Below are 15,985 nucleotides of genomic sequence, written 5' to 3'. Positions count from 1 at the left end.
ATGGAAAACTTAATGACAATAAATAGTACGGGAAGGATATTATTTGAAAGTGAACTGCTGCTCTCTACCAATTTCCTTCCCTGTTAACTTCAGAATTAAGTTTTCCAATCTAACTATGCTGCATTAGAGGCAAGCATATCATAGACATAACAATTCATTTCAGTTCACCATTCTTCTATTTTGTATTTTCAGGGAAATTAGTGGGGGGAGATGTGAGACTTTAAAATATTTGGGGATCATCATCAACCTGTTTCCTTAAGAAAGATCATCAATATGGTGAAATGCTGCCCTTGATGTTATTAGTATTTCCTCAGAACCCATTGAAAGAATCAGAGCGGTTGAGGGAGGTCGTTTGGCAGATCACACTCCAGTGGCAGGCAATGTAAAACGTGTTAGAGTCCCTCTTATATTCATTTACATATAACTTGATCCTGCTACACAATTAAATAGGTGCATGCCATCTGCAATAGCCAATAGGAAAGCAAACATCCTATATATGGTGAAATGCATTTCTAATAATTAAAGTGGCTCTAGGAAACAAATGAACCTATTATATTATCACCGGCAAGCATATTGTAGCTTCTACAATTTTAAAACCCTAATCTGACATGACAAATATTTACCATCTTTCAAGTGCTTCCCAGTGCTGAACAGTTTACCTCTCCGGATCCACTCCTCGACCTATGCTGTGTGGACTGTATCAACGGGCTTCCTTCTGCATACTGCCTTCTGTTCTGTGGTTTCTGGAAGCTCTGCCTACATATTGGTAAATCATTCATTGATTAAACTCACTTCCAAATTGAGTGTGCATTTTTGCCCATCTTACACAATCATTTCACTCAATTTCTTGAAGTTATATTTTGAAGCAAAGAAATTCCATCAACATCTATTCTATTCAAAATCAATTGTTCTGCAAGGTCTAGACTGAAGTTATTTTAATACTACTTTGACTACATCTGCCCTTGACATTTTTCAATAAATAAGTAATCTCTTCTAAGCTTTGTATTACAGAGCTCCAGGGTCTCAGCTGAGAAGTCCAAATGTTTCCACAGATGCAAAGCTCTTTTCCAAGAGAAATTTAGACCTATAGGGAAGAGGGATAACTCTTCATTTGGGTGGGAATAACAGTGAGACTTGTATTTCTGCAACAGAATATCAACAGTCTTGACTGTAAAGTGTGGCCTAAAAAGCATTTGAATCTCTTTAACTGGCAAATACTCCTGTCACTCACTTAAGAATTTAACCATGAAATAACTTTGATCTAGCAAAAATTTTGTTTCACTTTTTCCAACTGCTTGATTTGCTTATGAATTGTGAAATCACTTTTGTGTGTCTTCACCAACATTCTTTTCATTTTAAAGTAAAATACAATACCATAGAAAATACAATGCAATGTATCTAGTAAGTATTATTTTATAAAACTTTTTTTGGTGATATATGTATGTGTGGATATGTATATGTAGGTGTGTGTACTGTGTGTCGCAGAGTGTGAAACAGTTTTCTTAAAATGTTAGTCAAAATATCTGAAAACTCTTCCATGACATAGATATAGAAGCAAAATTCCTGTGTCATAGAACATTTACAGTTTTCAACCTCACTTGCTACTGACAATCTAGTTGATGAATAAATTTATACTACCAGGATGTAAGTAAATTCCTTTTTCTTCATATCTTCAAAATTTGGTATTAGCCTCTTTTTTTCTCCAATCTAATGGATTTTACATAACTTAATCTTCTTTCAATTTGCATTTCTCTGGTCCTCTACTGAGGCTGAGCATCTATTATCTGTGAACTGCCTAAAAATATTTTTTGTAAACTTTCTTATTGTTTCTCTTTCTTATCTGCACTAATTCTTTCTATATTCTGGATATTGATCCTTGTTTTTTTACAGCAGTTGCAAATATTTTCTTCTTATCTATTGCTTTTCTTTTAACTTTGTGGTGTGTCTAGTCATACAGAAAGAAGTTTTAAATTTAGATGCAGTGAAACATATCAATCTGTCTCTTTAAAAATGATTTGTGATTTTTACTTCTTGTCTGAAAAATCCCTCAATCCCCCAAGGTCATAAGAACATTCTCCTATACCACTTTATAGCTGTTTTAAAGTTTTGACTTTTTCCATTTAGGTCTTCAACTTATTTGGAATTTTTGTTATGGTGAGAAGAAAGGTCTTAATTTAGTTTTCTTTGATATGGAAACCCAGTAGTTCCCACATCAATAATTGAATAGTTCGCTCTTTTCCCACTGATTTGTCATGCCATCTTCAAAAAATGCCAAATTGTTATATATGTTTGGTCTTGTTCTGGGATCTATTATGTTCTATCGATCTGCTTATCTACTGCTACACTGACACCACGGCTTCAAAAGTTTCAATATCTAGGAAGTTGAGTCCCTTCTGCTTGCTCTTATTTTTTGGGATTGTTGAATACTTTCGAATCATTACTTTTCTTTTTTTTTTTTTTAATTTAATTTAATTTATTTATTTTTGGTTGAGTTGGGTCTTCGTTGCTGTGCGCGGGCTTTCCCTAGTTGCAGGGAGCAGGGGTTACTCTTCGCTGCGGTGCGCAGACTTCTCATTGCAGTGGCTTCCCTTGTTGTGGAGCACGGGCTCTAGGTGCGCGGGCTTCAGTAGTCGTCGCACACAGACTCAGCAGTTGTGGCTTGCAGACTCTAGAGTGCGGGCTCAGCAGTTGTGGCGCACGGGCTTAATTGCTCTGCGGCATGTGGGATCTTCCCAGACCAGGGCTTGAACCCGTGTCCCTTGCATTGGCAGGCGGATTCTTAACCACTGCGCCACTAGGGAAGCCCCGAATCATTACTTTTCTTTACTAGAATTATTTTGCCAGGTTCTATGCAAAAAATCTTGTTAAGATTTTAATCAATATTGCCCCTGACTGTCACATCTCTGCTGAAACTGCCTCAGCAAGACCAAATGCCTCCATCCCTGGAGACCCCAGCAGGAAAAAACGATGCATCACAAATATGGCCTCCACCTCACTCCCACCTTCCAAATTCCATCTGAATCTGACTGATGGAAACTTAATTGCACCTAGAAGCCTAGCTGCAAAGGGTGTTTGGGAAATGTACATCTTAGCTTTAAAGCCTCTGCAGTACAAGAAGACAGAGAAGAACCAAGGTTTTTTTTTTGGTTTTGTTTTGTTTTGTTTTTAAGCAATTAATGTATTTATTTTTGGTATTGCTCTTTTTTATTTATTTTTTATTTTTTTATTTTTTTACATTTAGTATTTTATTTTATTTTTTGTTTAACATCTTTATTGGAGTATAATTGCTAAAGACACAGACCTACTAGAGAATGGACTTGAGGATATGGGGAGGGGGAAGGGTAAGCTGTGACAAAGTGAGAGAGTGGCATGGACATATATACACTACCAAACGTAAAATAGCTAGCTAGTGGGAAGCAACCGCATAGCACAGGGAGATCAGCTCGGTGCTTTGTGACCGCCTAGAGGGGTGGGATAGGAAGGGTGGGAGGGAGGGAGACGCAAGAGGGAAGAGATATGGGAACATATGTATATATATAACTGATTCACTTTGTTATAAAGTAGAAACGAACCAAGGGTTTTTAAACTACAGTAGGTCATGAAATCGGTTTAGTGGGTCACAAGTGGCATTTTATAAAACAAAATGGGACAGAATATAAGCTGTCAGTGTACCAAGCAAGAATAAGCATGTTTCATGAAAGTTTTATGTATATATTTTAATATATTTTAAATATATATATAGTAAGTATTGTAAGGCGGGGAGAAAGAGACAGAGATAGAGACAGAAACAGAGACAGAGACAGAGATTAGAAAGAGGTGGAGGAACAGGGAAGAGAAAGAATATGTAAAATACATTTCTTATTGTGGTCATTATCAAGAAAGTCTGAAGGTCCCGGGAAGGTGAAGAGATGCCTTAGGTCAATTCACCTTACGTGCTACAATACCCCTTATACTGCTAAGGAAGTTTCCTTTTACTCCTTGTCTGCTAGTAGCTTTTATTTTAAATAGGTGTTGAATTTTGTCAAATAGTCTTCATGCATCTATTGAGATAATCATAAGATCTTTCCCTTTAACATACTACACAGATGCATTTTCTAACAATGCAGTATCTTTGCATTTTTCTTTTTCTAGAAATACTTTTATAGTTATCTTTTGTACCCACTGACTCCCTAACTTTGCTACAGCCCCTGACCCACATACCACCCATAATTTCTAGCAGATTCTATATTTGCTCAATTTGTCAAAGATGCTACTGTGTACATCCTGATAACGTTCTGTAAGAACAAAAGGTCTACATTTTACAATTCTTTATCATATTCACAAGAAACCAAAATACCTGCATTTTATTTTGTTAAAAAAATCCTTTATACGTGTCCAAGAACTAATAATCTAGTAAGAATTAGTAATGGAAGAGTAAGTCCTATTAGAAAGCTGCAGTTTAATTCAGTTTAATTAGTAGAGATAATTATTTCAATATGTTTTCGTTAGGAATATGAATCTATTAAAACTACCTTTATCAATTTGACCTCCATAAAAATACTTGCCCAGATAACATTTACTTAAGTAGTGTCCCAGAAACTTTCATTTGCTTCTTATTTGTTGTATTTTATTTGTTCATTTTTAAGTACTAAAGAATGTCTACATTGCTTGAAATCAGCCAAATGACAAATACCGCATTTTCAAGGGGCAGTGGTTTTAACTCAACAATCAGGAAACTACAAAACAGTTTCTTTCAACATATCCGTGTGGTGCCAGGGTTCTGGACAAGCTGTTGATAAGACCTTTGACCCTGGAAGCCCTGGGATTTCTTATGTGTCTTATGGTTTCCTTGCTGCTTTTTAGGAGAAAAGAAATTTAATTTTGAATGCAATAAAAAATTTTAAAGGATACCTTTTACAAATCATCTGAACAGACAAAATATGTTACCTATAAATTAAGAGTTTTCCAATAATTTAATCAATACAAATATGCTCATGTGCACCATCTCTACAATCACTATTTTTCAACAGTTAATAGCAAAAGGAAAAAACCTGTTTTTATAAAAGGCAAAGGGATGAAAAAACAGTAATTATTATTTTTTTAAATTATTTATTTTTGGCTGCGTTGGGTCTTCGTTGCTGCACGCAGGTTTTCTCTAGTTGCGGCGACCGGGGGCTACTCCTCGTTGTGGTGCACGGGCTTCTCATTGCAGTGGCTTCTCTTGTTGCAGAGAACGGGCTCTAGGCACGCGGGCTTCAGGAGTTGTGGCACGCAGGCTCAGTAGTTGTGGCTCACAGACTCTAGAGCGCAGGCTCAGTAGTTGTGGCACACGGGCTTAGTTGCTCCGCGGCATGTGGGATCTTCCTGGACCAGGGCTCAAACCCATGTCCCCTGCATTGGCATGCAGGGGACATGGGTTTGAGTTGTAAGTTCTTCCTTTCTTCCTCTCTTGATGGTGGGCAGGGTCTCCATTTCCCAGAGAAGGACAGCGAGATTCCACAATTTGGGGGTTTGGGTCAGATTTGCCTGTGATTTACAAAAATGATACTGGGAGGAGTTCTACAATTTCCCTGATGGCTAGAAACAGTAATACTTACCGTGTTCTGGGCACAGCAGAGAGAAATAAACAGTAGTAGAGATGGTCCCTATTTATAAAGAGCCCAATACATAATCAAGGGCATGAAGGACATAAAAATACTTTAACAAAGGTACAAGCTGGTATAGTGCAAACCAAGAGGTCAATGGAAGAGGACAGGAGAGGGTTGGAGCCAATGCGAGGTGAGTCCTCCAAGATTTCCAGAAACAGACTCAGTGATGACTTCTCTTTATCTCCAGTGAAATTTCTTTTTCTCCAAGGGATTAATAGAAATGGAAATTCTGAAAACACAGAAATTTTCCCAGTTGGGAAAGTGACCTAAAGCAACACTGTCCAAGCTTGTTGACGCCAGGTTAACACTCCTATTTGAGATAATACTCAGGTTTCATGGGAAACACTTTCAGCACATGATTTTAGGAAACTGAGTACGACTTTGATTTATTTGAAAGCTGGCAGTACTTAATGAAAACCAACATTTACTAGGAAATTACTGTGCCTTCCATTCTAGCTAACCAAACAGACTGGAGCTGATCTAGGACTAGAAGAGTTCAAGTTCTTAAATGTTGCCCAAGTCCCTCCTTGCACAACACTGAAAACAAACAGAAAATTGTGAAAGATAATTTTCTTTTCTTCCTTATTAAAAACAGCACTTTTTTTTTTCCTTTTTTAACATCCACTTTTTTTTTTTCCTTTTTAACATCCAAAGTCTTGACATGTCACTTTTTTTTTTTTAATTTTTTTTTAAGTACATATTCTTTTTTTAATTAATTAATTTATTTATCTATCTTTGGCTGTGTTGGGTCCCTGCTTCTGTGCGAGGGCTCTCTCTAGTCGCGGCAAGCGGGGGCCACTCTTCATCGCGGTGCGCGGGCCTCTCACTATCGCGGCCTCTCTTGTTGCGGAGCACAGGCTCCAGACGCGCAGGCTCAGTAGTTGTGGCTCACGGGCCCAGTCGCTCCGCGGCATGTGGGATCCTCCCAGACCAGGGCTCGAACCTGTGTCCCCTGCATCGGCAGGCAGACTCTCAACCACTGCGCCACCAGGGAAGCCCCGACATGTCACTTTTTAACTGCCCTCCCCCTTTATAAGACTTCGTCATTTACTGGGCATGGTTTGGAAGTTATTGCTGGTACTAGAATCTGAGATGGAAATTTTTCTCCAGGCGCACACAAGTGGGAACTGAAGAAATTACACGATTCGAGTTATCAAAGGGAGCTGCCAGGGAGAGGAAGCCACACCTCGGACTCTGAACATTACTCTGGTGCAGCTGGCTTTTCCTAGCGGGTCATCTGTGGGACTGACTGAAAGCACAGGACAGGGAGCTCAAGCCAATCACTGGGCCAGGAACCAAGCTGGGGGCCCAAATTTCATCCGTTGGGATGAAGGTGGAGGGCCTCAGGCCACACAAATGCCCTCTCAGTGCTTTTCTTCTGGCACGAAAAATGAATGAAATGCTAACACCAACCTGCCTCAAGAGATTCCTGGTGAGGAGCAACTGAGAGGGGCAGATGTCAAATTTGGTGGACAGATTACGTGTTAATGGTGAGAAGAAATTTTACATATTTGCCTTTAGGTCACAATGAAGTTGAAAGGCAAGGTAATCAAACTTCTAGAAACAAATGAGCTTACCACTCTGGCATGTGGACTTCAGCAATCTGGCCAGAGGTCATGATTTTGAGCTAAACCCGAATTGCGGGCAGTTAACAACTATTCACTTGATGCAGTGATGTCCTGTTTCTTGAAATCTCTTCTCCAACTTCCTTGGTGCCTAAAAAACATCAGGCCACACTGAGTACCTTCGATGTTTGTTCAAGCCTATCTTTCCACTGCTCCCTTCAGTTTCCTGGGAGAACCTGCCCTCGTTGGAGGCAGAGAAGATGACCCTCTGAGTCTGAGGAGGAATCTGGGGCACGTCACTTGATCATCTGTGTCTCTTCATCCGCATCATAAAACTCTTCCTCTTCCTCACTCTCACTCCCTAACGGGCTCTCCTTGTCCACAGACTAAAGCAGGAAAGGAGAAAAGGGCAGGGAAATGATGTCATGACATTTCTAAAATTAAATTACTGTCTAGCATTCAACTGACAAGTGTACTCTGATGACATTTATTCCCCTAAGAACTAGCCCCTAAAGTGTTCTAAGAAAGCTAATGAATCATCTTTATTTCTCTGACAATCAGCTGCTATCAGATCCCACCTTTTCTTTCCAGCAGTTTTGCTCAGTTCTATTTAATATAACCAGATATTCTTTTTTTTTTCTTTTTTCTTTTCCCCCAAAACTATCATCATCCGAATGGTAAATCTGAATGATTAAGAAAAATTCCATCATACCTGAGGGGGATCCAAGGTCTGTAAAGATAACGTCTCCTCCCCCAGCCTCCGATATGAGTACACCTGAAGGTCAGAAAACGTCTCTAGCAATGGACTGTTAAGGGTTTCTGGCAATAATAAACTCAGGAGGCCTGAGGTCAGCCCCGTGGCTCCAAAGACAATGAAGGGTAAAGACCACTGCACGTACTTCTATGGGGGCAGGGAGTGGAATGAAAACAAACAAAAACTCAGTGTTAGTTTCCTAGCAGATGACATCAGCAGTCTTATGACCCAGGACCTGCCATGTTTACTGTCCAGGCCCTGCCTCCTCACTAGAATACACCAGAAAGCCCATCTTCTTTCCCCTTAGAGAATTACCCCAGGAAACCAGAGCCAGTCCTCGGGCACAGAGACAGGAGTGAGTAGATCAAAAGGACAGCGCTGGCCTGTGCAGCAGACGCAGCCGACTGTTCATGCACGGGCTGGGGACTGCGGGGAAGGGGCTTGGCTGTCTGAGCAGTGCCGACACACGGCCAGAGTGCATGGTGAGCCGTACACTCAGCTTCCACTCCAGGTGAGTGGCCTGCAGCACAGTGATCTCCACACGCAGGAGACGCCCCGCATATTTGCTGACAACGACGAACTTTAATGCTCTCAACACTGGAACGGGCCAAACAGTCCCACATATGTGTTCTGAGTCACTAAGCACCAGAACTGAGAGGCACGGGGCTTAAAGGCGTAAACACCCTGAAAAGGAAGAGAAAGGCCTAGAGAAACCTATACACGTGGTTTGGACATGGTAGCGGGCCGGTCCAAAAGACGTTCTCAGGAAAATTTAAATACAAACATACAATTTCAAAGATAACACCAAGGTTCTTGCAGGACGGGGCTCTGGGGGATTTCTGAGCTGATTACCATTCCTGAGTTCCTGCACAAGCCACCCAGCTTTATCACCTTCCGGTTTGGGCTTCCAAATTCGGCAGCTAGTTAGGATGTCCCTTCTGATCATCTTTTCCTGATTTTTCAAAGGTGAAGAGATGATGGAGGAGGAGAGGGAGGCACGGGAAGGAGAGAGGAGGGGGACGAAAAACTCTGACCTCCGGCCCCCTGCGTGCAAACACGTGCCCAGAACTGTGGGCCTGCTGTTGAATCAAGGGGAATGTTCACCTCTCCTCAACTTAGTGCGACTCAGGGAAGACACAGCGCTGGGTGTTACAATGTTCTAGGACAGCCGTCCAAAGTCGGGCATCATTAATGATAAACACCTAGCGTTGGACACATTTTGCAAAATGAAACTAATATGACTCCTTCATAAGAAGGGTCTTGTGATCTAAAATTGAGCATGATAGTGGGAAGCAGCCGCATAGCACAGGGGGATCAGCTTGGTGCTTTGTGACCACCTAGAGGGGTGGGATAGGGAGGGAGGGAGGGAGGGAGACGCAAGAGGGAAGAGATATGGGAACATATGTATATGTATAGCTGATTCACTCTGTTATACAGCAGACACTAACACACCATTGTAAAGCAATTATACTCCAATAAAGATGTGGAAAAAAAATTTAAAAAAATAAAATTGAGCATGAAACACAGAGAAATACTCAGAAAAAGGAAGTGTATCCCACTTCCTCAAGAAAAGAAAAGGCTACAGTGGCATTTCAGAGACGTCCTGTACTAGGACGAGGCGAGCAGTTGCCTGAGTGATAGCAATTGTCTCCAGAAGAGGCTCAAAGCCCCACATCAAACCTAATCACGCTTCAACAAGTCTTGCCTGGGAAAGTCCTAGAGGAGACCAAGCAGAGACGTGCACAGGGGCTCCATGGGATCTTTCTCAGAACATGGACATTTTGAGATTGGATGGAGTTTACTTTATCTCCCTTTCACCTTCTCCTCTTCTAATTTTCTTTTCCGAGTGGTGTGCTGTGTTCTCTGTTATTTAATACAGGGTACCAATGCCTACAGCATATAGTTGTGGTGAAGACTGCATGATATGATGTACGTAAAGGGCTTAGCACAGAGCTCAGCACACAGCAGAAACTTAGGAAATGTTCACTAATCAACTAACGTACAAATGGGGACAGGAAGGGGCAGGCTGGCAGTAGCTAACTCTCCAGTGAATACAGCCAATCCCTGGGAAGGGTCCATCTGCCCTCATGGATCCTTAATCTAAAAGGCCCAAGGTGCACATTTGTGTCAGGCTGATCTTAAAACGGCAGCTGTTTGTTACCTCTTTCTACTCAAAAGCACAAACATTTCCAAAGCAGAGAATCAAGAAGAACAAACTAGGAGGTACAAACCAACCAGTGAGGGGATGAAGGGAGCAATAATCCCACCAACTCTGGAGAACATGGAACAAGTTCCAAGCCCAACATTCCTGAAAGGCAAAAGGAAAAGTAAAAAAAAAAAGTCAGTAAGTTCTAGGGGGACAATTTAAAGACTCTAAGGGATAGTGGGCTCAGAATAACAAACCCCAAAGTGGAAGTGCAGGATGCTACAGAGCAGTACTGCCCACTAGAACTTTCTGTGATGCTGCAAATGTTCTGTACTTGCCCTGTCCAATACGGAAGCGCCCAGACACAGGAAGCTACAGAGAGCTCAATGCAACTAAGAATGAGGAACTGAATTTTTAATTCACTTCATTTTAATTAATTTAAACTTAAATAGCAACATGTGATATTGGACAGTGCAGGTATAGAGGCTGGTGCAGAAGTGAGCATGTGAATATTTCTTGTTAAATGTTCTCCTGGGTTCTCGTGTCTTAGGTCTCCTATCAGCTAAAACATCCATAGAAGAGCCAGGGTTTAATGATCTGAAAAGTCTGCCCATTTCTTTAAACTCAACTAATTAACTACGAAAGGATCAGGCATATAAATAGGAATTGATTGGACATATATTCTCAGGAAACCAAGAACATTACCTTCTTGGGGAATGTGGGTATCAAGGAGGGAGAGGAAATGAGAATGATAATGATTATACGTAGGGTGACCATACAGCACCCTGTTATCCCAGCCAAATTGTTAATAATGCCCACATTCGCTCTCAAAAGTGTCCCAGTTTGGAACTAAACGGTCACCCTAGTTTTACAGGCAATAGCCAGAGGAAGCAGGTTCTGGGAATAATCAGGGAATGACACGCCAATCACAGACAACCTGATCTCTTACTGGGAAAAAGGCAGACAGAACCATTACGCTTCTTGCCTGGATAAGGGAAAAAGAAGGATCTGTTTGGAATGATCCTCAAAAAAAGACCGGGAAAATGCCGACTGGGGGACTATGGTCCAGCCCACAGAGGCCGTTCTGTAAAGACTAAGCTGCATCCCTGCCCTTCAAATTTAGGTTTGTTTTTTTGTTTTCAGACTTATTTTATGAGGGGAAACTTAGGATGGAATATGTTGGGTTTTTTGGTTTTGTTTTTGAATATGTTATTTTTTTTTTTTTAATTTTATTTATTTATTTATTTATTTATGGCTGTGTTGGGTCTTCATTTCTGTGCGAGGGCTCTCTCTAGTTGCAGCGAGCGGGGGCCACTCTTCCTCGCGGTGCGCGGGCCTCTCACTATCGCGGCCTCTCCTGTTCCGGAGCACAGGCTCCAGACGCGCAGGCTCAGTAGTTGTGGCTCACGGGCCCATTTGCTCCGCGGCATGTGGAATCTTCCCAGACCAGGGCTCGAACCCGTGTCCCCTGCATTGGCAGGCAGATTCTCAACCACTGCGCCACCAGGGGAGCCCTTGAATATGTTATTTTTGATATAAGCACGTCCTACTCATTGAAAACCACCTTTAACAACTAATATATAAATATAATATTCACTTATAACTATAGGGAATTATCTTTATTTATTTATTTATTTTTTGGCTGCGCTGGGTCTTGGTTGCTGCGCGCGGGCTTTCTCCAGTTGCAGCGAGTGGGGGCTACTCTTCGTTGCCGTGTGCAGGCTTCTCATTGCAGTGGCTTCTCTTGTTGTGGAGCACGGGCTTTAGGCACGCGGGCTTCAGTAGTTGTGGCATGTGGGCTCAGGAGTTGTGGCACACGGGCTTAGTTGCTTCGCGGCGTGTGGGATCTTCCCGGACCAGGGCTTGAACCCGTGTCCCCTGCGTTGGCAGGCGGATTCTTAACCAGTGCGCCACCAGGGAAGTCCCATCATTTTTTAAATGTGTATATTTTGTACTAAAATATAGGCTCTGTGATAACAGGGACCTTGTCTCCTGGTCCATCGTGTACCTGACACAACAGGGTTGACTGAATAACTCACGTGCACTGAAATAAAAACGACATCCGAGCACTATTTGGGTGACGGGATACGTTTAGTGTAGAGTACTTCTCTCAAGATTGACAGGGAATTCAGCCCAAGATAAAGTTACGTTTTCCTCTGCCAAGAGGGCAAGAACAGTCTCCACAGGTGCTGGGCTCACAACTGCTTGCCGAGTTGCTGTTAGCCCACACTCGCTGTGCTCCAGGTGGAGTGAGGACCACGCCTCTGTCAATGCAAACATCTACAACAGAATTCAGGACATGGGAAGGAGAAGCCTGTGTGTGAGGTATACCTGATGACCGTGGGGTACAGCTCCGAGGTGTAGATATACACGACATTGAAGGCAGCGCTGATGGTCAGCTTCCCCAGCAGGGACAAGGAGCGGCTGTTCACCACTGCGAACACACCTGTGTCTGAGGAGGACAAGTGCCACATCTGTGAGGTTCTCGGTGGAGAAAAATTCATCTAAGTGACACACTTAATTCTGAAGGAGCGAGAGACATTTGTGGTGATCTCAAACAGTGAAGAGGTCATATAACCAGACACACATTCAGAAGGTTTAGTCATCACACACAGCAAATATTTCTCAGCATTTTGGCCATCCTCAGGAAATCTTACACAGTGGCTGTCGTGATGTGTGATTAAACCCGCACAACCTAAACGTCCATCAACAGATGACTAGATAAAGGAGATGGGATATGTATATATACATACACACACACAAAGGAATACTACGCAGCCATAAAAAAGAATGAAATAATGCCATTTGCAGCAACATGGATGGACCTAGAGATTATCATACTAAGCGAAGTAAGTCACACAAAGACAAATACCATACGATATCACTTATATGTGGAATCTAAAATATGACACAAATGAACATGCCTATGAAACAAAAACAGACTCAACAGATATAGAGAAGAAACTTGTGGTCGCCAAGGAGGAGGGGTCGGGGAGGGAAAGCTTGGGAGTTTGGGATTAGCAGATGCAAACTATTATATAGAGAATGGATAAACAACAAGGTCCTACTGTTTAGCACAGGGAACTATATTCAATATCCTGTAAAAGCCATAATGGAAAAGAATATGAAAAAGAATATATGTATAACTAAATCATTTTGCTGTACAGCAGAAATTAACACATTGTAAATCAACTATACTTCAATAAAATTAAAAAAAAAAAAACAAAAAAAAAAAACCTGCACTCACTCCTGAATGACAGAGTTCCCTGAAAACCTCTGTACTGGGGTCAAGTAAGCTTCACAGAAGTCGTTAAGTTCCACCTATCTCAGGGTATTACTTGCCTCTCCTTTCTTCCCAACCTCATTCAACAATCAATGATGTAAAAGGTTGATTAGCATGACAAGCCCTGACACATGAGAGGAGTGAGTCTCAAAAAACTCCTATCTTCAGTTTGCACTCCTTGGTGTTCCATTGTAAAGATAAGGAATAATCCCACTAAACTACTACCGGAAGATATAAAACATTAACGTTCTTTAAAGAACAAGACTCTAAATGTGGAACTACTTTTCATCCTTCCTCCTCCCCAACTTCTTACTTGAAGATTACTAATCAATAATGATATTTCAGTTTCTTAATGTAACGTTTTTTACATAGAATGCAAAAATACAGTTTATGCTAGTTCACGTCCCTATCAAAAATGCTATCAATTGTCCAGTGGTTCTTTCCTTTATTAATACTATCTTCTCTGGGATCTTACAATTTAATTATTCCCTTTCAAACATATATAACCTCTCCCCTTCAGCAGCCCACTAGGCCGTAACCTTCAAAATAACATTTTTCTTCCCCTTAGGAAAAAGCAAAAATTCTCATTGGCTCCATTGCACTTTCTCCCCTTCACAATCAAACATCTCCAGTGAGTGACTGACCCTCCATTTCCTCAAACGCATCTGCCCTGCACATCACTACAATGTGGCCTCCAATACCATCCTCTCCTGAAACTCCTATTCTTGAAGGTCAGCAGCAATGTCCTGATCACCAACGTAATTGCCTCTCATTCTCTTTGACATTTCTGACTAATAGAACATGCCTGTCCCTTCCTTGGGACTGCACGCCTGGCTCATCCAAACCACTCTTCCTTTAAATAACTCAAATGCAATATTCTTTCCTGCCTGGACCTCCACGGCGCCCATTTCCCAATCCATGCAAATGGCATGCTTTAGACACTCTCCTGTAGTTGCTTACTTTTCCATCTTGTCTGCCCCCAAATATATTTTGAGTTGCCTCAGGCTAAGGCCTTGTTTGTATCTGTTCCCCTCACGGCACCTCCCATAGTCTGATCACTAAATATTTATTGAAAGAGTCAGTATAAGGACTATAACAGGATTAATTTAAGTGAAGAGAATCTGTGCTCCTGTTCTTTCAATGTCTCAGGAAGGAGGCACATAATATATCCCATTCCAAAATAAAAGTTTCACATTCCCAGCTTGACTATGAAATACAACTTCAACTACTTTAAAGATGGCGCTCTGAACGCAGTGGCCCGGGCACTGCCAAACTTGACCATCTGGGGCCTTCTTCTCTTCCGCCAGGCTATCTGGAAGAATATGTCAGCAATTTTAAGTACTGAATATATTATTTTAAGCCATGAGGTGCTTCTGGAAAAAGAATCATGCTCAAGGTATAGGTCTGGACTTTTGATATCTAACAACTTCAAGTAAACCAATAATGAGGGCAAATTAAATTCATCAATGATTTTCCAGAAAACTGAGTGAGTCAGGAAGAGGTCTTGGGGGGCACTGAAGCAAACAGAAATGTGCACATCTGCATGACTGCAAATGATCTTTGGGACTGTTTTCTACCCATACAGGATGGCACCTTTCAGAACTGTGTTGGAGATACTCTACAACATCTTTAAAACAGGTTAGGGGATTGCCATCCTGAAAATTAAATTCAAGTAACAGGTCGCAGAAGGCTTACCATCTAAACACCCACAAGATCCAAGGCTGGAAGATTTCTCCCCTGTGAGGCTCAGGACACTTCCAGCAGTGGCCCATCTGGGGAGCCTGGCTCCAGCCGCATACCCACAAGTGCTCCCATCAGCCTGACACCTCATCTGATGCTTGAAACTTCTCTCCTTGTTCCTGCCAATGGAGTCTGTAGTGGCCATTTGAACCTGGGGGAACTCACTCTCTCCCAAGATAGCCCATGCCAATTTCAGACAGCTCTGTTTATTAGAAAACTATTTCTTAGCCTGCCTGTGGAGCTGCCGGTCTATCGGTCATCATGAGTTAATATTTAGGAAGGCTTTGCAACCACTGGGCTGGTTCCCTGGATTTCTGACCTTGGTTTTTATCTGAAAATGAAATTAGATATTATTGGCTATTATCAATGAATGTTCAAAGTGACTGTTTAGGAAAAAAGAGTGATTTAAAAGGAAAAATTAAGCTCAATTATCTTTGGGAGGAAAAAAAAGGGAATTTTCAAAACACTTGTATTCTTCAAAGTACTGAACTTCAGAGGTTTTAAGTTGATTCCAATGATGAAGATACTACGGACATCATTTTCAGACCTAGTTATCTGAAGTTTTCTCAGAGTCCATTAGGGTCTCAGTATGCTACAGTCACATTTCACTGACCCAAATAGTAAAAATTAAACTTAATCATCCACTTCATTCACTGGGTGATTATAGTAAATTTTTATTGTTTATGAATATGTTAAAAATCTTTAAGACAGCTGTAGGTCCTGTACTATGATACATAAGTTGGGCAAAGAACCACAATTCATTTTGCTTTCCTTTGGCTTTTTTTTTTCTAAAGAAAAATACCACATATGCCAAAAATTCTGTCACTATAGTTTTGCCATTTCTAGAATTTCACATGAATGAAATAATTG

General features: G+C 41.4%; 1 protein-coding gene across 3 annotated transcripts in view; it reads right to left on the bottom strand.

Annotated features, from left to right (window-relative positions):
- Nucleotides 1-4,531: 4,531 nt before the first annotated feature.
- Nucleotides 4,532-15,985, bottom strand: part of SLC22A15 (solute carrier family 22 member 15) — an 88,173-nt gene continuing 76,719 nt past the window's right edge. For 2 of the 3 annotated variants that reach the window (XM_068540574.1, XM_068540576.1), the window contains 4 exons: nt 12,424-12,544; nt 10,182-10,254; nt 7,905-8,093; nt 4,532-7,578 (listed from right to left, as the gene is read on the bottom strand). In XM_068540574.1, coding sequence (XP_068396675.1) covers nt 7,489-7,578; nt 7,905-8,093; nt 10,182-10,254; nt 12,424-12,544 — 473 coding nt within the window. In that variant the 3' untranslated portion in view covers nt 4,532-7,488. Of the gene's footprint in view, nt 7,579-7,904; nt 8,094-10,177; nt 10,255-12,423; nt 12,545-15,985 lie in introns of those variants that run through there. The other variant, XM_068540575.1, reaches the window with a different exon arrangement.

Source organism: Eschrichtius robustus, chromosome 3, assembly GCF_028021215.1.
Source record: "Eschrichtius robustus isolate mEscRob2 chromosome 3, mEscRob2.pri, whole genome shotgun sequence".
In the NCBI taxonomy this organism is placed as follows: Eukaryota; Metazoa; Chordata; class Mammalia; order Artiodactyla; family Eschrichtiidae; genus Eschrichtius; species Eschrichtius robustus.
This window is presented reverse-complemented; position numbering and strand designations above follow the sequence as displayed.